This window comes from Cuculus canorus, chromosome 5, assembly GCF_017976375.1.
Source record: "Cuculus canorus isolate bCucCan1 chromosome 5, bCucCan1.pri, whole genome shotgun sequence".
Classification (NCBI taxonomy): domain Eukaryota; kingdom Metazoa; phylum Chordata; class Aves; order Cuculiformes; family Cuculidae; genus Cuculus; species Cuculus canorus.
In genome coordinates, this window is record NC_071405.1 from 36,789,035 (window position 1) to 36,811,742 (window position 22,708).

The window sequence follows — 22,708 nt, forward strand, 5'->3', positions numbered from 1 at the left end:
CTAGCATCTTCCTTAAGTGCTGAGTTAGTATGCCAGCTGATGTTGCATACTCTTTGGGTCAGGAGCAGTTCTGCACACTGTACCTGTGTGATTTTTAAGTGGTTGTGCGTTCTTTGCCCAGACACACCAAGCACAATCATACCTGTGTACTTATACAATTGCATTCTTCCATGAACACTATGGGAGATGATGTGATTGGGAGCAGCCCGGTGGAGAAGGACTTGGGAGTGCTGGTCAATGGGAAGCTCAACATGAGCCGGCAGTGTGCGCTCGCAGCCCAGAAAGCCAGCCGTATCCTCGGCTGCATCAAAAGAAGCGTGGCAAGCAGGTCGAAGGAAGTGATTCTGCCCCTGTATTCTCTCCTGTAAACAGATGACAAATAGCCGTAGGAATCGCTGTGAATGACTTTTTGTTTACAAGTCTCAAAATCTGAAGTATGGGAAACTGTGCAGCTATACCAGCAATGAAGCAAAGGGGAACTATTTGCAGCAGGTGATGCATGGTCTTCAAAACAAGTGTTAAAGATAGGGTTGGGTGGAACTTCAAGAGATCATCTACTTCCATCTTTCTGCCCTAAGGCAAGATCAACATACTTAATCTGTTCCTCATAGATGTTTACCTAACTTTTTCATAGAAGCTTTCAAAGATGAAGGTTCCACAACTCTAGGCAATCTGTATAATACTAATGCTTTAACTTTGCTTAATGCTAGAGAAAAACAAGAAACTTTCTGATATTCAGGCCTAAACATTTCCTTGCCACAACTTAAAGCCTTCACTTCTTATTCTGTCACCACATGCATATAGAGGAGATTATTCCTTTCGTTTTGATCGCAGTGCCTAATGTATTTATGGACTCTTGTAATATTTCTCTTCTCTGTTCTCTTCTGGATATTAAATACATGCAGTTCTTTCAGTTCTTTCTTATCATTGACAGGACTCTGATCGTCTCCATGGCGCTTTTCTCAGTCCTCTTTAGCTGGTCCGCATATAATTTGCAGTGTGATTTCCAAAACTGGCACAGAACTCTGTTGGTTGTTGCTAATAAATACCTATTATTCTCCAATTTCTCCCCATTTTTTTATTTTCAGCGTTTAGTATCTCATCGCTATTAAACTCTCTTTTCTATAGGTGATTATACTGGTGTGTCCCATAAAACGGGAGACTGTAAAACCCACAGACTGTGGATTTAGAAAAAAATGTTTCTAAAAACACACCCTCATCTTATCCGAGTCACTTATAAGCTATCCATTGAAAACTGCTAAATATCAAATTTCAGTATGTCCCAAAAATAAAATTATTTCTCAAAGTAATTTGTTTCTTGTTAGGAGTCTTTGTACTTGTAACTGTTTTATACCTTCTTTCTTATGATGACAAATATGAAAACACGGAAAAAAAGAGGAGATATCCACAGTGTTGAACTCCTTATTATTTAGGTTACGTAGATAATAGTTGATTTTGTTTGGTGAGCTGCAAGGCAATAAAATTGCAATAAAATTATACATTTTATGCTAAAATGCACAAAAAAATATATATGGTTTCTACTTCTGTAAATTCTGAATGTTGTCTACTGCCAGTGTAATATTAATTGTATAATTTTTTTTAATAATTTTAATTTCCAGTTATAAAGTCCTGTTTTAAATTTAAATCCTTATATGCTTTCCAGTGTCTTGTTCATGAAGAAATACTTCCCTTCATACACATATTTCAGTGCTTGAGGGGGTAGCAAGTAACTGATACATGCTGTGAACAGTAGATCTACTTTTAGAAGTATTTGGAAATAGTTGGAAGTGTCAATAACAGGCAGGTGGCAGGTTTTGTACAAAGACCTTGCTTGACTTGAATTTCAGTGTAGTTTAAACTTGTGACATGTTTTTTATCTCTCATGGTTAAAGATTTTTCTGCTTTGGAAAATGCAGCTGATGCGCACGGTTGGAGAAGGCTGCTGTTTGACATTGAAACTGAGGGATAAAGACACCAACAGTTGTGTGTTGTGAAATTATGACACACAAACTTTTTTTTATTTGAGCTAAGCCTTAAAAAGATTGTTACATGTTTTGAAGATAGTTAAAATAATTGTGAGGTCCATTTTATCTTGGCTGTTTAGTGAATTTACGTGCGTATTTTTCATTATTCTGTGTTGTGTACATATTTGTATAGCAGTTGTGAGTTTAACAGGTTTTCATAAGCTGTTGAACTAAAGATTATGTGCCTTCCCTTCAGTTCAAATGAATATAGGATATAACATTTTCCAGTTTTTAGTGAAAGAGTTGCTAACCATGCCATTCACAGGTGCAGTCAGTAACTGTGTGATGTATTCAGGTTTCCTGAGTAAAATATTATTATGTTGGTTATATTTTCTATAAACTGTGAGTTGTATGTACTAGTTCTTGTTATGCATCATTGACAGTAAGACAAACTAATGTTTTGTTCAGAAGAAAATATCATCTTTTTCTGTGTAACTGCTGGCCTCCTCAGTAGCAAACTCAAAGATTTTTAACTTTAGTTTCAGATGACAGTGAGCTGCACACAAGTGGTACCCTAAAAGCATCAGAAAAATCAACAATGGAGCAATTAGTAGAAAGAGCCTGTTTCAGAGACTATCAGCGTTTGGGACTAGGGACCATCAGTAGTAACTCTTCTCGCTCAAAAACGGAATACTTAAGAATAACTGCACTGAACAGGATGTATTCACTTTGCAGGAGGTGAGTTTACCAATTCAGTCAAGTAGTTGAAAAAAAAGATGACATAACACAGATATCACATGATGTATCCATTTAAGCATCTTGTTCTGAGAAGAATTCTGTCTAGAGTAGGAATTTTCATTTCGAAGCTATTTTTATTCCACTCAGTGACTACTCTTCTGATGGCTGCATGTGTATTCATCAGATTCAGAAAGAGTGCCAGCAATGGTAGTCAGAAGTGAGCTTTCAAAACTGCCCCAGAACCTCTGTCAATTGAAGTCTTTATTCTTAGGTTCTTTCTATAGTCCATTGAAAGAGATTGGCTCTGGACTTTTGGACGAAACTAACCTAGGTACTCTGAATTGCCTCTTGAAGTGGTTTCTCTCTCTTGGCTTTCTAAACTGATGTCTAAACCATTAGGTTATTTTTCAGGCTTCTGGCTTATCCAATAAAGTTAGCTGGTATAACTCCCTCTCTCAGTATGGTTTCTGTAACTCACCGTGTAGGTACTGGAAGTTATTTGTGTAATGTACTTGCATATAAAAATCTATTCTATTCTTAACTTAAAAAAAAAAGCAAGCCTCAGAAACAATCATACCTATCTATTTTCTTCAAATAAAACATATATATTGAAATTGAATTAATTAATTTACCTACACTGCCATAAAAGTTTGTCATGTGCTGAAAGTCATGTGCTGTGTTTTAACACATGAATGTTACTCACTCTTTTTGTTGTGAAAGCTGATGTAGTTTGCTACCACTACCCACAAATATTCTTTTAATACAAAGGCATATCTGCATGAGTCATATCATAAGAGCATTTGCATTCTCTAGAGCCAGTTTTGACTAGTTGTTGCGTTCATTTTGGATAATGAAATCACTGGTTCTTCATGAAAGAAGGACACAAAAGAAAATATTAGATTCTTTCCCATTTTCTGAGTTATCTGGAGTGACAGACTAATACTGGGGGGGGGGGGTTGTCAATCTCTATTTAGTGCAATGCAGATGAAGGCATCAAATCTGTAGATTTTCATTATGCTTTGAATATTAAGCAGACAATACTTTCCTGACCCAAAACCACCAGATTTTAATATACAATAGGATTTTCTTTTTGGAAAAAGATAATTAATACTTGAGTGAATTGCAAGTCTCAAAACACAAATACATATCTAATGACATATTTGTTTGGTTACTGTGTTTTAAGAAGAAGACCATCAGTGTTATGTACATTGATTTTGTATGAGGGAGGTTCAGTAAATGTCAAAGAACTGAATTTACAGGAATGATGTGTATTGTAGAGGAACAAAGTTGTTTAGTAAGCACTAACTTTTCCCTACTCATCATCTTAGTTTCTTCTTAACATGTGAAATTGGCACCTAAATTGAGTATTTTTCAGAAGAGATAGAAAATAATCTGTCATGTTGCTTGAAAACTTTTTTCACCGACACGAATCCAACTGCCATCTTGCTGGGGTTTCTATTTTTAAAGCTATTGTATCAGTTAATTTCCTAGTCTCTCAGTGTATTGTAAGGTTTTAAAAAGTACACAAAAATGCAGTTTCAAAAATGCTGTTCCAAGGAATCTGACTGTAAAATTTAAATGTATTTTGACATAGACCAAAAGCTATTGTTTTATTTGTGATACTTCAGGCAATCTAACATTCTTTCCTTTCAATTCTCATATTTCATATACAAGTGTCAAAACACAACTACAACATCATTTGCATGCCTCGAAATTCTCTTTTCTGTCGTGCTTAAAAATATGGCTTCATTATAGTGAAGATGGATAAGAGATATATGAAGAAGAAAAGTATCACCAAATAAATGTAACCTTAAAAGGAAAGAGATTAGTAGTGATAGTCTTACAATTATTTTCATAATTAAAGTTGATTTTAAAATGCAGTTTTCTGTACAAATTAATATATTTGCTAGGATTGGACAAAAAATGAAAGTTATTAAATAAAAAATAATTCTGTGAGTTGAGGATGTATTCTCATTAAGATGTACACTCAACTTCTAATTTTAGGATTTTTTTTCTTCATTGTTTAAAATTTTGAAAGCAGTTTTAATTGCTGTCCAATTTTTTTTCACCTTTTTGCCAATAGTTATCCTGGGCTTCTGGTAGTACCTCAGTCTGTTCAAGACAGTAGTCTGCAGAGGGTTGCTCGCTGTTACCGTCACAATCGCCTGCCAGTTGTCTGTTGGAAGAACACTAAAAACAGTACTCTTCTGCTTAGATCTGGAGGCTTTCATGGAAAAAGTGTTGTTGGCCTCTTCAAATCCCAAAACACACATACCACAGGTGAGTTGATGCCGCTGGGGCTTCTGTATAGAAATACCTATTTTTCTACAGGAAATCAGTGACAAGATTGAATCAAAAGTCCCACGATGTGATATTGTATTAGTTTGGTTTAATTATCATATGTCAAGAAGAGGATCCTGAATGGTGTGAAAGTAATTAAAAAGAAGTCAAGTAATAGTTTGAAAGGAAATACAAATTTCCCGTTTCCCTTAAATTATCTTTTTCCTTTGCACTAATTTATGTAATGAGTGTATGTAGTCCCTTTTAATAGAGGATTTTATAAAATATTAAAGAGATCATTGTATTTCCTAATGTTTTTCATTGTAATATTAGTTTAACTTTTATCTTTCTTTTATAAAATATAGACCTGAAAGATTCTAGCTGGGGTCTTTGCATTAAGTAAATCTCCTCCTTTGTGTGATCAAGACTGGACCAGCTCAAGACTTGTCAGAATAGTTAATTTTTCAGAAGAGTATAACTTATTAGGACAATGTTAATTTTGGAAAGAATATTAGGTGACTTCCATAATTCACAGGCAATGTTTAGGGTACTTATTGTGACTGCCTGGATTTCCATCTCCTACATGAGTAGTTTCTTCGGTGTTCATTTCATGAAGAGTGAGGCAATGGAGCAGATTCCCCTGTTGTAGTGAATGCCCCATCCTTGGACACGTTCAAGACCAGATTGGATGGGGCTTTGAATAACCTGATTCAGTGGGAGGTGTCCCTAACCATGGCAGTGGGGTTGGAACTAGATGATCTTTAAGGTCCCTTCCAACCCAAACCATTCTATGATTCTATGATTTATAAAATTGCTATTGGATCCCCATCCTCATCTTTTGTTTAAATCCATGCTGTCGTGTGGCCCTCATGTATGATACAGTACTTAAAGGATCAGTCATGTTATAGAAATGAGCTGTGCAGGTAAGGGGTTCATGCTTTGAGTCACCAGTAGTCTTTCGTCCCTTTGTACTGCTCTTAAGCACTGTGTGAAGTGGTAAGCATGAAGGACAAATTTTCATGTTTCACAAGGACGTTATTGCCCTTGACCATTAATTCATATATCTGCCTGGTTCAATAACAGACTTTCAGATAAGTAAAGCTATTTTTATTAATCTCTTTCTAAAATGCATACACTACTCTTCATAAAATAAAACTTTATAAGTGCAAGTGATGAGGACATAATCCTTTCATTTAGACATTTCTTTTCATTTAACTAAATTGTAAAGACCTAAATGTACTTGTTGTGGCATTGCTTCAAAGACTACAAGACTCAGAGGTCATTCAAGTGGGTTTCAGGATGTGTAAACCCTGCTTAAAAGTTGGAGAGAAAAATGTGAGACAGTAGAAACAGCGTGATTTTTCTTGCATGTACATTTTCTAATCACTTCCTGATCATGCTTCCACTTCAGAGACTAATTTTTACAGGGCTGCTTAGATACTAATTTTAATAAGACCATCTTGAAATTTATTTTGCCGCCTCCAGCTATTTAGGTTACTGTCTATTAGTTTCCAGCATAGAATCTGATTGGATGATCATTGGAGAGAACTATTTGATTCTATATGTTGATAAATGTACTTGTGTTTTAAAGTATTCCATTGTTTTTGTGACTCCAGCTCCTGCTTCTTTAGAATCTTCAAGCAGTATAGAACAGGAAAAATACCTACAAGCCTTACTGAATGTGATATCCGTCCACTGCAAAATGAATGGCAGTAATACTGTCACTGTTAGACCAACAATTGCTTTGTCTCCAGGTAAAATTGGTTGATATAGTACTTTTCTATGGTTAAGTGGAAGAGTGAGTTTTCTCTCATTTGGTATCAGTTCAATTTGTGAAACTCAATATGAATTATGTTGTTCCTTTATTGTTGGATTTTCCAGGTAGCTTATTCACTCCTAGTTTCAGTGAGCATGTTTCTCTCCAAGGAGAGCTTTACTTGCACTGAAAACTCTTTCAGAATACACTGTTTGAGTTATATGCATGTGTGGAACCATGAAGATATTTATCTATGTTTTATTTCAATTATTCTGTGGTGAAACCTGATACGGTTTACGTGATGGTAACTCCAGTGTCTTAGGAAGAAGAGTATGTGACTTGAAACTGTGTCTGTCTTGTCTTACTTGGTGGTAATTGGCCTAATACAGCCAAACAGTGGCTTTTCTTGTAAAATAACAACATTACCAAAGTGTGCATGCTTTGCTTCATTTGTTGTAAAATATGTTCATTGCTTAGCTATATCTAACCTCTCCATACTGTTGCCAATGCATACATGTGTCTTAAAAAATAAATCTGAAGTACAAAATTGGCAAGAATTAGCTGTATTGTGTAAAAAAGGGCATTTTTATCAGTTATGTTAAATGCTAATCTGAGTAACACTGTAATTTTTTAATCATCTATTCTTTTTTTTGGCTGACTTTAGGCACTGAAAGGAGGGCTGCAAGAATGTCTACTGTGTTTAAGCAGGTAGTGCCAGGACAATTGGATGTAAATCTGTCCAATAGCTTTGCTCGAGGAGGTTAGTAAGACTAGCTCAAAGTCTATTATTTGAAATAATAAATGATAAAAAAATGTTAGTGAAATAAAAATAATTACACTGCTTACTGATTCATTACTCTGTGAAGCAACAAAAATTACAGATCAGCCTCAGTCCACAACATTATTTAAGTACCTAATTTCTGTTTAAATCATTTACTTACCATTGAAATAAAGCTTGTTTCATTTCAGAAATTAGTAGAAATTTAATTAGTAGATTATTAGTAGAAAATTACTAATTTAGAATTAGTAGAAAATTAAACACTCAACTAGAAAATATGCTTCTAAACACTTTTTAGTTCATCCATATTTTTAATTTCTCTAGAATATTTGGCCTGGAAATGCATATTTTATGATTGAATGCACTTTAGAATCTTCAGTTGCAGATCATTCTGGCATTTGGCTGAAGATAATGGATGCTTCATAAAGTTGCAAATAATCTATCTGAATAATTTTACTCTAAGTAAAGGACATGGTTATGTGGCTAGGCTGTAATAAGTAGAGAGATAGAGTTCATTCTTTGGAAATAGTTATTCTTAGGTACAGAGGCTCATGACTGTAATTTCCACAAAGAGCTTTCATTCTGAGAAGCGGATTCTAACTACCTTTTCTCTTCCGAGTCTGATGAAATTGTTGCAATTTTTTACGTGCAATACATACATAAATTAGTGGCATCAGATGCCTTAAATAGATGATTGTTAGGATAAAGAAGAATCTAGGATCATTTTATATTTAATTTCTCACCTTTTAACCCTGAAGGGCTGCTCTTGCAATTATTTCTAAACAGGTAAAAGTTGCTTGTCTTCCTTTTTGACTCCTTGCAGCTTTGTGAGCAGTGCCTTCAGCACCTCACAGCAAATGCACCTCAGGTTTTCAGAGGGGGGAGTGAGAAAGGCCGTAAGATACCTCCTAAAATTAGTTAGACCTACTTTGACCTGCTGAGGTTCATTCCAACCTAAATTCTTCTGTGACAGAAAAACTGTGGCTTCATATGAGAAAGAATAAAAAAAAAATTTTTGTAGAAAAAGCTTTAAGAGAAGATGGACAGGATTAGAGATATAAAGGAAGGAAGAACGTGGGAGTGAGGAAGAAAGGAAAGAAGAAAGGAAAATACTTAGAGACATATAGAGAAGTTAAGTGAGAATTGCTGCATAAGGGAAGAGAGGAGGGGCAGTTAAATGGTGATCATTGAAGAATGGAAAATTCTATGCATCTTCATTATTTATAGTGTATGCATATGTCATGTGTAAAAGTTCTGTTAATGCTCTCTGCTCATTGTCTTTTTATTGCAGTACATGGAGATGAAAAACAATAAGTGATTTTAATTAGATAGGTAAAATGGGTAGTGACCTAAGAGAACAGCAGTTAGTAGTGTCTGGAATTGTTAGATAAATTGGTGGCTGTGCCCAGGTCAACTTTTTACTGAGATAGTGAAAATGCTAGGTAGCTGACAGCAGATGTTTGGTTGTATTCCATCCTCTTGTGTTGGGACAAAAGCGCCAACGGCAAAGTGGTGCTGAGGTGCAGCAAAGGTGCTCCAGATAAGTAAGGGAAAGCTTGCTGGTTGACTTTATGGAAGTTGTCTTTTGAAGATAAAAAGATTACTGAAAAAGCTGTTGCTGGTTTCTGGGATTAGAGTTTGTGGCAAGTGTGATAGGATAAGTTTGTTGCTACTCAGTGAGGAAAAGTGTGGCCTCAAGACAAGCACTAGGTTACTGACGTGTTGTTTTGTTGGATGTTGAAATCTCTTGGCTAAATTTCAGCAGTAATCAGGAAGAGGACAGAGCAGTTATCTTGTGTCTTGCTGGATTGATGCCACACCTGCTCTACATAACAGAAAGGTGTAATTACAGCCCAGTATCTGCAGTCTGTTCACAGTTCAGCAGGAAACGTGAGGACTTCACTGAAACATAACAATGTTTGACAAGTACAGTGGGAGCCCTGGTGAAGGTGAGAAGTTGATAGGGTAAGAGAGAACAGGGAAAGAGAATCTCTCCCTGTAGAGAAGTAAACACTAGGGTTTTTTAGATTAACAAACAGAATTCTTTTAGAAGAAACTCTAAAATACACAAAGTATATAGAATCTCTGAAATTGTTGTTCTCAGATAAATTTATTCATGTGATTTATTACTGAAAAGTTTTTTTACTACTTTTTCACAACTAGTTATATTTCCTATATGAAATAGTGTCACAAGACTGTATGCAGGACCAAAAATACAGGGGTTTAGTCAGCTGAAAAAAACAGACTTATTTTATGCAGGTAGTGAAAAAAATTGTGATTTCTGATTCCCTCATATTCATAGTAAGCAGCTATTGATACACTATACTGTACAAAATACAATAGCACTGGGTTTGTGGTTTTGATTCTGGATCCCTCTTTCTTTCCTTGTTTTCATTCTCATACAAACCAGGGCTCAAAATCCAGGTTCAGCTATGATACACCAATTGGAAATAACATTTTCTGTGTTTTCTGCCAGACAATGTATTTTTAATAGACATACTTTTAAAATTTAAGTGAAAAGATATGTACCAGTGCTTGAATTGTATTTCTCATTTTTTAAAATCATAATTGTTCCGAATACTCATCAGTTGTCCTGAATATTTGTGTCCGTGTCAGGTACGGTATTTACTTTACCTGGAAAATCATAACAAAGTAGTTGCCTAAAGCCCAGTTAAGTTGTTTCTGAATTGGAAATTCAGGAGTTAACATTTTGCACTCTGATTTGGTTTTGAGGTCCATCAAATTGTATACATAAAATAGACTAAAGCAGGTTTTTTTAAAAAGTACTGATGTTTGGGATTTTTAATTAAGCTAACTTTCAGCTGGATAGAAGCTTTCCATAAAGTATTCAGCAGAGTGATTTAATCGTTACTTTTCCATTGGTATTCTAATTATGGAAAAACACATGATGGCTGTGCTACATGTTTGAAACAATTGCAATGACAATGAAAATTACTCCTTTTTGATAAATGGGTACTTCCTTCCCATTTTGTATTGGTTTTCTGGCTTGATTGATGTTTTGTCTTGTGATGACCAAGATTTATTCTGTCTGATACGTCATGTACTATAAAGAAATTCAATATATACTAGATCTTTGGAAATTAATAAGTAACCCTTTTCTTTTCTCCTGCATTGTGTCTCGCTGCAATGTGTGTTCCATTCCTCCTCCTTCTGTCTTAACTGTTACCTACCAGTGCTTGGGTACAGAGATAAATGTTTCACTCATTCAAATTCCAAATCAGCAACTAAGGGAGGAGTCCATCAAGGTACTGTATTCTGTGTCCTGAAAGCACATTCTTTTCTACCATCTCCATAACTACTGCAGTATCTTAATCCATGCTAAAGTGATACTGACAGAAAGTCTTGATTCTGCATTAACAACATTTTGGGGGTTTAGTTCAGTGTTGTGAGTTTGTTTTGTGTTGGGGGGTTTTGGCGGCTGGATGTATGATCCAGTGAGAGTGATTAGCCACGCACTTTACCATGTTAATCTTTAATAAATGTTATGATCTAATGTGGAATGATATGTAGAAAATTTTCTGTCTGAAAATTTTAAACAGCAGAAAATTAAGTCTAAGTCTGCAAAAGGGCATTTAATACTTCTACTGCTTTAGTAAAATAGCTAAGAAATACTGCTACCTAGTTAATGAACTTTGTTTCCAAAACTATTCTTAATGTTGATGAACAGGGAGAAAATAATTTCTGCCAAATGAGAAGGTCATAATAATATGATATATGCCAAATAGTGAAAGCTACATAGCTGCTAACAAAAAAATAAGGCAAAAAATACTAGGCAAAATTAAGATAAAAATACAACAGGGATATAATTGTGTCTTTTAATTATTGTTATCCATCACTGATAAATATATTCATCTGCATGTATTTGTAACCAGTTTTGTTGCTTTTGATGTTCTGCAGGTGCTAATGATGGCTCGCATTTGTAAAATGTTAGAAAGCATGACTGTGTATTTTTGTATATATTATATTTGAGGACAACTGTCTGTGTTGAAGTCATATCAAATGATCAAGAGATTCCTTCTCTTATTCAATGCTTGCTGTGATTTCTGCTTGCTGAAGTCTTTATTATTTCATTTGCAGCAGTTCAGATGCGGAACAAAAGTTTATACTAAACATACTACTTCACTCTGTGAGGTATTTTATAAGACTGGCTGCCTTTGAAGTGCAAACTGTTTAGAATTGTTATCAATTCATAAGTTCCTAGCCAAGCGTTCTCAATTACTCCTATTTGTTTGTTCATATCTATGACTAGCAGCCAGACAGGCAGACAAACAAAACTGTACAGACAAATCCCTGTTGAGGATTACTGTACAATATAATTCTTTGATAGAAACATAATCCTGCTTCTAAAAGCAGAATAAAATTATTTTGCTGGTTGAGCTATCATAGCGGAATTTTACTGTTATCTGCAGCTTTTTTCTTCTATGCAAGAAATGTTAACTATGCATATCATTGGATTTTACTGAAGTAATTGGAGGGGGGTTTGGTACTGTAGATCTAAATGTGTACTACTGTGAGGTATATCTGGTGCCTCTTTTGGATACCTTGCTTCACAGATTTATAGACAAGAGTCTCTTCTGATAAACTGATTTACTGCGTGTTGGGTTAAAGAATTTCACACTGCCATTTAAATGCCAGATTTTCAGGGATTTTATTTTCAAGTAGTGCTATTTATATTCTGAAAATCAAGTACCTTTCACATACCTCACATTGGACACACAAGAACAGGCTCACAAAATCATTGTTATTAACTAAGGCACAAGAAACAGAAAAATATTTACTGCTTGTCTTTTTCTTCTGCTAGTGCTAAACAAGCCTCGGCAATCTGGTTGATCACTATTTTATCTTATGTTGAAATCACAAAACTTTCTAAAGCATGATCAGATCGGAGCATGTCTGTGTGCTGGAGGAATTTCCTCCTCTGGAAAAGACAATATAGCTGCCTCAGCAAAGTGCAATATGCAAACTGAAAATATTGTTGAGAGGCAGAGGTTATTACTGGTACAGTGCCATTCACATATTTCTGCTGCTTTCAGGTGCAGATCTGTGGTTCCAAATTACTGGCTTTGGGATTTCTGTACCATGCCCTGCTGCCGGGGTAATGGTGATCTTACTGCCAGATTGAAACTGCAAGACTGTGGTCTTGTAGGCATCCTTCTCTCCCCTCACACAACTGTACCAGACGTACATCTGCTGGAATGTAGCCATGAAAAAAGAACTTCTTTAAATTCATTTCTAATTGTCCACTAGATACGAACAATTAAAAACTAAAATTCATGGCATTGTGCATTTCAGTCATGGTATTTCAAGACTAAATATGGAATACCTGAAATGCAATATTTGGATTTATTATACTTATATACATTTTCATTATAATACAATATGTTTGATGGTATTATGTTGTGTAGAGCGAAATAAACACAGGAATTCTAGGTAACAGGGAATTTTAAGTGATATTATTTCACTTTTGAAGAAGGTAATTACATAATATTCTTACTAACCAGACTTCCAAAATAAGCCTTTGACAAGGAAACACGTTAAATTCTTGTCCCTACTTCTGAAATCAACAACACTAGCAGTTTCATTTTCATACACATGGAGATTAATTACTTGCAAGTTATGATTAATTTTCTTATTACTGATATCATAGCAACCATTTTCTCTGCAATAGAAAGCCCTGTGCAGGGTTTGATTAGTATCTTAGGGTGAATGACAAAGCCGTAGGATGTTTTTGACAATTTCCGTTATGAAAATATTTCTTTCCAGTATGTACTGTTAATTATTTCCTGTCAGAGATGCAAATGGCATGTTTACATACTCTACTTTCCGACTTGTCTTTTAGCAAATGGCTTAATAATTATGATCTCCAATGCCTGACAGAAAGAGATTTTTAAGTATTTTTCATCTTTTTGAAGGTGTGTGGGCGAGTCTTCGTTCAAGCAACCGATTCATCAACACTCAGACTCCATTCATTGATGTTGGTGCAAGACTTGCAGGGAAAGATAACGCCACTTCTTATGGTAGCAGCTCTTTTCTGCAAAGTCAGCTTATGAGACGGCAAGCAGCCCTCTATATATTTGGAGAAAAATCTCATTTGCGGGTAATGGCAATATTATTTTTTTAATGTTAACATGTTTTATGTGGCTTGAGTTTAATAACCCTAATGGTTTTAAAAAATAATAATAATATTCTGGGTAAGGCAGGAGGATAACTCTTCTAAAAGTGTAAACTCTTAGGAGGATTATTCCTATGCACAGTGTAACAATTAATGCAGTATAACTCGGTGGGTGGGGTGAGTGACAAGCAAGCTCTGTGGTTATATAATACAACAAAGTTAACATAACTAAAACCATACTAAATTGTCTTAAAGACTAGTTAAAGATCAGGCTCAAACTCACAGAAGTTCTGTGAGTAGAGCCTTATTTGTCATTTTTGGTCATGCTGATGTGTAGTAGAGCTAAGGTATAAAGAGATGGGTAACAGATGACTAGAGGAATGGAATAGCTTTTGTACAAAGTAGGAGCATTCAAATTGGTAAAGACATGGCTAGGAAGAAAACACACTGCTAGGCAATAAAGCAACCAGCGAAGCCTTCATATGAAGCCTTCGTGGAAGTTACCATATCTTTGCTGTCTCTCTTCATTGGCTATGCAGGAGGTAAGGACAACAGAATTTGTCTCTACTCAGCGTAGCTGCTCGGATAAAGATTTTGGGACTGTAGGCAAGTAGAGTGGGGCTGGTGTAGCAGCAGTGGAGCTTGCTGCCCCTTTTAGAGACTGTTGGGAGCTATTCCAAGGGAAGTGCTGGAGTTCCATATCTGTAAGTTCATACTTACAGAGCGACACTTAATTAAAACTAAATACATACCATTGTACTCGGATTCTGCAGGCTACTCATCTAATGTTCAGCTGAGTCATCCTCTCATTGATTTCTTGTTTGGGAAACATGGAACAGACTTCTTTGTTAATTTAAAGTGCAATTTTATTTAGTATTGAAATATGTTATGAAACAAGTGGAATGTTGTTAGTCAAGAAAGTGATAACCAGAGAAGAAAACCTTCATGACTGTGGGCAGCACTTAGTCTCACAAGGAGGTGAATGGATGTGAATGAAACTAATCCAGAAGCCTGTCCATCCTGATTTGATTACATGAAGACATTACATAATGTCTACAGTTTCATACACCTTTTTGGGTAGATTCTAATATTTTAGAAACAGTTTTTAGGAAACAGGTATCCTCTACATTAATTCTTGGTGAGTTTACTTTTCTTCAGAAAGTGTCTGCAGATAATTTTAAATTTCTGCATTGAAAGATTGAAGAATCAGTTGTTTTTTACTTTCTTATTCCAAATGGGAGCATACATAAAATTTTATTTATTTTTTTGAAGTATATAACTTCCAAAAGCAGCTGTTGGTACTAGGAAAATATGTTCTTTCTGAAGTTACGTTGTTTCAGGAGATGGAAAAATTATGCTGTATCAGAATGATGATTCAAAATTCTTTGCAAATTTTTTTCTCTTTTGACTTTTCTTTGTAATTTTAAATGTTCTTCTATATCTTATTAGTATTTTCAGTTGTAGTTTTAAATGGTGGTTATATAACAGGTATTAGTTCTTATTCCATTTTTACTTGTCTTTTAAAATTGGTTTAGAAATTCATTTTCATTTTTTTTTCTTCATTACACATTGGTACACAAAGTAGACCTTTTTTAATTAGTTAGATTTCATTTGATATTCTATCACTTTTGTTAATTAGCATAACAATTTACATAAATATCCTTCTAAGTCTATAATGAGTGCTCTAATTTAATATAATAAAGCATAGGAATATAATGTATAAGAGTAAGCAGAAATTAACAGTAAACTCCATTTATCATTAATAGAACAAACCATTCTTTTGAATATTAAGAGAACATTTTCTTTTCCTGCAAAATTTTTCAGTTTTATTGACTTGGCATTTTCATTTGCTTTTCTGGAGAACATTGTTCCCCAAGTTTTCAAACAGATGTATTCATATCAATTATTCATCTTGCTAAATTTTGTGTTATAACTGTAAGCCCCAGAAGGCTCTGGCAACGGAGACACGTCGATGGAAAGGAATATAGGAAGAGTAATGCAAGAGAAATTATTACACAGAATTAAATTACCGTAATCCAATAGTAGCAATAATCCATGTTTCTGTTTGTTTGATTTCTTAGTGAATGGTAAGTGAAGAATCCAATCATTCACCTAAAGATATGTAGTAGAAATATCTTTAATCCGCTGCTTTGAAGTGAACCATTAGACCACTTGGAAAAAAATGGAAGTACTTTAATGTGTCAGCAGGCACAAACTAGGCGGGGATAATATTTTAGTGCTTGGTAGAGATTTAAGTATTTTTTGATATATTACTATAGAAGAGTGTATTATTATGCAGAATATGAAAAGGGGACTATTCGATGTACAAACAAGCAGCATTGGACAAAATCAGCATGTAATAGTCTGAAGTCTAGTAGGTTGTATATAACTTCAAAATTGCTTACAAATTAATATATAAGGGTCCTTACATTATGCTGGACTGGTTTAGAGCTTATGGGGTTTTCCCTTTTTTTTTTGTTTAATAGTATGATTTTGAAGAAGATCTCTGGGCATTTCTAAGGAAAATTGTATCGTATTAGCAAGTGTAAGAATAAAATTACATAGTGATTGTTTTGTGCCTGCTTTCATTGATTTGTATCTAGTCTACAAGATCAATTTAACTTTTGGGTTAAATTGATAAAGAGAATCTTACTGATTTTTGATTGTGAAGTGTTTTTCTAGCTTCTGCTGACTTGGAATTTGCTGGCTTTGTATAGGGCTTGGCAAAGCATGCATTACTGATGTTGATTCCTATAAGGACCTGCTTTATTCTGCTAAATATCATCTCAAATAAATTGATGATACAAACAAATATATAATATTATAAGGAAATTGTGCTGCTTTTCTCAATTGCTTTTATATCATATGTTATTACAACTTAGCATTCTAAAAACAAGTTTGGAAGTTGAGCTATTAAACTTATTTTTGAATCATGTAAAAAATATAAACTAAATCTGGGTTTTTGCGTTCCTGTGTTTTCACTTGGCATCCTATGAAGCAAATTAATGAAGATTATTTGCAGTCCAAGTTTAATTCCATGCAAGAGGAATTTCTAAAGAAAAATGAAAAAGTTTGCTGTGAAGATCTTCAGTGTTGTTTCATACATTAGAATTGTTTTTCCAAAACATGTTCTCGATGTTATCCTTTTCTTTTTTTTTCACTTAGCTAACTTAGTCTGTTAATTCAGTCCTTCTCTCTTATTGCTTGTTTTCTAAATGCAATAAGTAAAATAAAACATGAAGAATTGTTCTAGGAAAACTTCTTGGAAATTATGTCAGAGAACCTAATAATGCTGTTCTCTGTTGAAGTAGGTACTTTAGATGAACAACCATCTCAATGTGCAGTGACTGCTTAGTTGAATCAGCTGGTTTGTAGTTTGGAGGTTCTTTTTCAATTTGGGGGTTACTTTTTTTTTTTTTTGCTTTATTGAACAAATAGAATGTGTCCTGCACTGTTGATATGTCATCCATACAGTCATTTTAATTTTTATTTATTTATTTATTTATTTATTTATTTATTGTTAATTTGCTCTAAAAATCCTAAAGCAAGCGCATTGTATGTATATAAAGAACTCAACAGATTGATCACTCAACTTTGGGGTTTTTACTACTATTCCTGTTGTTATTATTATTAAAAAGATGACAGCTGTGCAATACGTTGCTGTTATGAGTTGTAGATGGATACTTTATTAAGGTACATTTTGCCAGTGTTGTAAGGATTTTTGTTATCCAGGGCAAGTGTTTAATTAGACAAATTTTTAATTAGGAATTGAAGTATTTAGCAATAAAGCAGACCAGACTTTGAGATTTGATGACACTATCAGTGAAAAATATGCTTCCCATTTAAATTATATCTCCTGTTGTCCTTTCCACACAGGGATTCAAACTTGATTTTGCTTTGAATTGTGAATTTGTTCCTGTTGAATTCAGTGACATCCGACAGACAAAGGCAAGCTTTAAAAAGCTGATGAGAGCTTGTGTTCCCAGCACTATTCCTACAGATTCTGAGGCAACATTCCTTAAAGCACTTGGGGAGTCAGAGTGGTTCCCACAGGTAATTTATATGACAGGTACTTTCAATAATCTACATGCAGTACTGCTTACACAAAATAAATTTCACGCTCTTCTGACAGAGAACTGTTGTGTTCTAACCAGCTGTTCTTTGTTCATTGTAATTATTTTGCATGCCATCAATTCTGTCCTTACATAAGCATTATTTTAATACAATCACAGCATTTACAAATGTGGGAGGCACTTTTTATAACACAATTTATGGTTTATAACATAGAACACTTACACAAGTAGAGATGACTTTTTTCTGCCTGTATAAAATTATGATCTCAGGTTTAACTACTTTTTATTATGTTATATATTTTAGAAATCAGAAAAAAGTGCAGAACAATAAATGAGACTTTTTTTTCTTAAAACCGATATTCTACTCTTCCGACCTTGAATTTCCATATGCACAAGTATTTGACAAATAAGCTAGCTTCTCTTATCTGTTGTAGGGTATGAGGAGGTGTTTGCAGTGGAGCAGGGATAGTTTGTGTGTTAATCTGTTCTGTGTGATTCTGTTCCTTTAGATGCCTATCCCATATTCCCTTACATAAAGGTCAACCGAACGAAGGGAAGACTGGAAGTAACTTTGCAAGATTCAAATTAAAAATTATGTGGGAGAGTAATCTCTTTGTAGATCTAAAACCATTATAATTATAGTGACTGTATCTTAACAATTACATGTTGTGTTTGGAATCCTCTGCTGAGTAAATTCTTCTTAAATGCAGTTAATCATAGTAAACAGAATATACTGTTATGCTGATTTTATAAGGAGGAAATACCTGTGACTAACGCTGTCATTTTGGTAATTGTGCCCCAGAAAAGTGTACTCATGCTTGAGATGTGCTACAGTGCAAGAAGTGGCTTAACTTATTCCCTTGAAGTGTGGTCACTCTGGACGTTGCTGTGTCTGGCCACTACATTGTTCAGGAAGGGGAGGAGTGGGAAGAGCATGAAGACAACACCATGTGAACATTTTCAATCACTGGGTAGTTCAGCAAGTTGATAAATGTAGAGAAAGTAACTGAATGCCACTTTGGTGATGCTACAGCAGCAGGGAGGTCAAGGGGAGACTGTAACATTGGAGTTACTCCCTTTTGGTATATTTGAGAGGAAAAGTAATAATGTATCGCTCATTGCTCAGGACTAGATCATAATATCACACTCCAGCTGTCATTTCAGTGGTTTAAATCATGTCATATGTGACTTACGTGATAAAGTTAATTCATGGCTATTTGACACCCTTTCTCCTGTTCCTGTGAGAGGACATATATCTGTCATCATGGAAACGTATTTTTATGGTATTAAGCTTTTCTGTCCTGGGTAATAGAAGCTACACAGTATTGATTTTAACACTGTATAGGCTAAATATTTCTTTATAAGGATATGGATACATAAGAAGAAATATGAAGTGCTGCTCTTCTGAATACAAATGATGAAAGCAGCACTTTGCATTTTTATATTGAATCTCTGTAACCAGATTGCATGTCCATTTCTTCATTAATAATAGCAAAAAACAGCCTTTTTTCTGTTCTGCTGGCTAAGAAAGTATAGAACAATAAATAAGCTGCTTGATTCTAGAAGTGGTATTTTCCTACTACAAATTTCAAGAAAATTAGTTTCTCTTATTCTCTGAGTAATAGCTATGTGACTGTTCTGAGGAGTGGTAGGCTCGGCAGTGTTAGCTTTACTGTTAGATTCGATGATCTTGGGGGGGTCTTTTGCAAAATGAGCAATTCTGTGATTCTCAGAGTTAAGTGTTTTCCATCACAATTTCCATGGTAGTATTCATAGGATTGGGGGGGCAGATTAAGAGGGAAAAATCAGGCTGCCCTAAACAAGGATGAATTTTCTACGTTTTTAACTGAGGTTTGGTTGATCTTCTCTCTTCTTATTTTCTCCCTTTTAATTTGGTTCTCCCTTTTAATTTGGTTCTCCCTGACTCACTTGCCCATGCCTTCTGTACTTTCTGAACTTGCTTTTTATCATTGCATACATGATCTTAGATGTCTCTTGTCATCTTTTGTTTATTTGTTTTCCTATTTCACTTTCTCCCTTCTTTCAGGCTTTCATCTTTCCTACTGCTGCTCTCAGTCGGTTTGTATTCAGTGCTCTGCAAACAGTAGTTTTATTCTACTATAAAAACCTGAATTGCTTGCATGTTTTCTGTTACATTGTTTACTAAGAATGCTATCATAGTATGACAAAAATGGTAGAAACATCATATATATTTTCCTTTTAGTAATAACAGTGTGAAGGCTTATAGTAAGATAAAATTGCTGAAATACACTTAGAATTTTTAACCTACTTATAATGTTTGAATCGATCTCATTCAAATTGATAATCCTTCCCAGAGAAATTAAGTGGTGTACCTGCTTAAGGAATTCTAGTAACACTGCATAATTAATATTAGAATGCAAATAATTAATGCATCCTCTTTCTGTGTTCTAGCCAGCCTGCCCAAAAGCAAAGTATAAGAAACACTCTTTAATCTGTCTGAACTATTTCCGGAATATAGAAATAAGATATTTCTGTATTTGGTTTTAGGATCAGGTTGTTGCTGTTGTTCTTATTTTCAAACTTCTATTAGACTGAGCATTAAAAATATTATCTTGTAAACATCTTTTGTGGGCTCTCCCATCAAAGTGCTTAGTGACTTTATGGAAACTTAACATTTCAGAGGAAATTATCTTAGTGTTAAATCTGGGATGGAATTTTTCTACAATAAATCTGTCAACTGTGTTGTTCCCTTTCTCCATTTTATGACAGTTATTTTATTACCATATTCATTGTTTTTTATAATTTAAGTTCCTACCTCAAGTCTTTGCTTAGTTTTGTTGTAGTTAAGATTAAAATCATGAGGCTGTTACATTTTATAGCTTTCTAATCTTTTGCATCAATGCAATTTTCTGTGCTATATGTAGATTTCATAATACATATTTTAATATTAAATGTGAAAAGAGTCTATATTGATAATATCTAGAAATTTATCTCATTCTCGAGTATGTTGCTTACTTGTAATACTTTATAGCTTCACAGGATAATGCAGTTGGGTGTGATCATCTCTGAGCTCCTGGAAAATGGGTCTTCAGTTATGGTTTGTTTGGAAGATGGCTGGGATATTACTGCACAAGTAAGCTGCTATTAAAACCTTGAAATACCTAAATATTAAGACAAAACACCAGGCAATACTTTTACACAAGTGGCTGACAATTTGGTATAACATTGATAGATATTTTTTGTGGCAGCAGAGAGAAATGAATGTATGAATCCTCACATTCATTTACAATTTACACCATGAAAGAGTTCCTTAAAATGCATTTTTTTCGAAGGTCCTGCAATGGACATATATTTCTAAGGCCTGGATATTAAATCTGCACTCCTGCACCTGACGATATATAGGAATTTAAGCTGAAAGTCACCACAACAGATCATTTGTCTTTGTAAACAGTACACTCTAAACACAGAAGAGGATAGAAATTCTTTCTCTTGCCATTCACTTTCAATAAATGAAGTTAGGGGACCACACACAGGAAGAAAACTAATTTTATTGCTGAAGTGACTAACACATGCTTCAAGGATAGATCACCAGAATAGATAACTTTCTGAAACAAACTGTAAATTAGGTGAATGAAGACCTGTTTCCTCATTTAATGGATGCATTGTGTCTTCATAGTTCAGAAGATAAGCCATAGATACCAGAAATTTTAGTAAATAAAAGCTTCACATGCAGCCAGCATTCTGGTACCCTTGTAAGCAAACCCACAAAAGAATGTTAGAATAATTATTGGAATAATTGTGAAACAATGAAGTATAGAGAAGGGGACATACGTAGCTGGAAGTGAAAGAAGCCTGTGCTGCATTTTAAAGTGTTCTGAAATTCTGCTTATATAAACAGGCTGAAGTTAGCTGGTGAGTACCTTAACATGGCAACACCGCAGAAACTTTAAAGTCACCCTCAAGACCAGTTCTTGAAAACATTCTTGCTGAAATGGCCGATACTATTTTATAAATGTTTATAATCCATATTTTATTAATAAAAGTGGTTTTATTTCAAATGGAATTTAAATGTGGTAGGCATTATAATGACTTCCAAAGTCTATAGTTGCTCAGGTTTGGCTTTTACAACTATTGTAAAGTCTCAAGTTAATTGACACTTTTTCATGTGAGATATTTGATTTGTGTTATGAAAATACTAGATGTATGTGGTAAAATACTTGTAATTCAGTTTAGATGAAGGCTTTTGCATCCTTGAACTATAAACAAATTATGGAATATTTCTGTTAATTGACTAAAGTGTTCTCTTGACTTCTGTGACTCTTAATGCAATATATCCCGTTTTGTGATCTAGGTGGTATCTCTAGTGCAGTTACTCAGTGATCCCTTCTATAGGACACTTGAAGGCTTCCGAATGCTGGTGGAAAAAGAATGGCTCTCTTTTGGTCATAAATTCAGTCAACGTAGTAATCTGACTCTGAATTGTCAGGGTAGTGGATTTGCTCCTGTTTTCTTACAGTTCTTAGACTGTGTGCATCAGGTAAGTCGATCTCTGTCTAATTTTAGTTTTGCAAGAAGAATTCATAAGTAAGTGCGTAGAGGCCACTGTTTCAGATGTTACAGATAATGGTCTTAGAGAAAACTAGTAACCTCCTTCTCTAGGTTTATTAAAGTGAACGGATTTCACTTCAAGAAAAGCTGCAAGAGTTGCCTGCAGAGACTGACCCATCCACACAAAACAGACTAAGAGGGATGGTTGGCATTATGGATCTTTTAACGTCATTTATGTGAAGATTTCAAATAGAGGTTTTATAAGCTCAGGACTGGCTTTTGGCAGTCTATTTGTCTCCTCTTTTTGCTCTGAATTACTTGATAATGTAGACATAGCCTACATCCTGTTTCTGACCCTGGAAACACTTTGCTCCAGTTTTACTCTGATAAATCTTAGAAAGTTGGCATAAAGAAAAGCAAAGAAATTATTCACACATACCTGAACATGGTATTTTT

General features: G+C 34.6%; 1 protein-coding gene across 6 annotated transcripts in view; it reads left to right on the plus strand.

Annotated features, from left to right (window-relative positions):
* The window catches only part of SBF2 (SET binding factor 2), a 259,658-nt gene that overhangs the window by 214,853 nt on the left and 22,097 nt on the right, over positions 1 to 22,708 (plus strand). For 3 of the 6 annotated variants that reach the window (XM_054067549.1, XM_054067554.1, XM_054067551.1), the window contains 9 exons: positions 2,504 to 2,702; positions 4,786 to 4,982; positions 6,599 to 6,736; positions 7,403 to 7,498; positions 10,711 to 10,782; positions 13,450 to 13,634; positions 17,526 to 17,702; positions 20,736 to 20,837; positions 22,056 to 22,241. In XM_054067549.1, coding sequence (XP_053923524.1) covers positions 2,504 to 2,702; positions 4,786 to 4,982; positions 6,599 to 6,736; positions 7,403 to 7,498; positions 10,711 to 10,782; positions 13,450 to 13,634; positions 17,526 to 17,702; positions 20,736 to 20,837; positions 22,056 to 22,241 — 1,352 coding nt within the window. The remainder of the gene's footprint in view (positions 1 to 2,503; positions 2,703 to 4,785; positions 4,983 to 6,598; positions 6,737 to 7,402; positions 7,499 to 10,710; positions 10,783 to 13,449; positions 13,635 to 17,525; positions 17,703 to 20,735; positions 20,838 to 22,055; positions 22,242 to 22,708) is intronic. The other 3 variants (XM_054067552.1, XM_054067553.1, XM_054067555.1) reach the window with 2 other exon arrangements.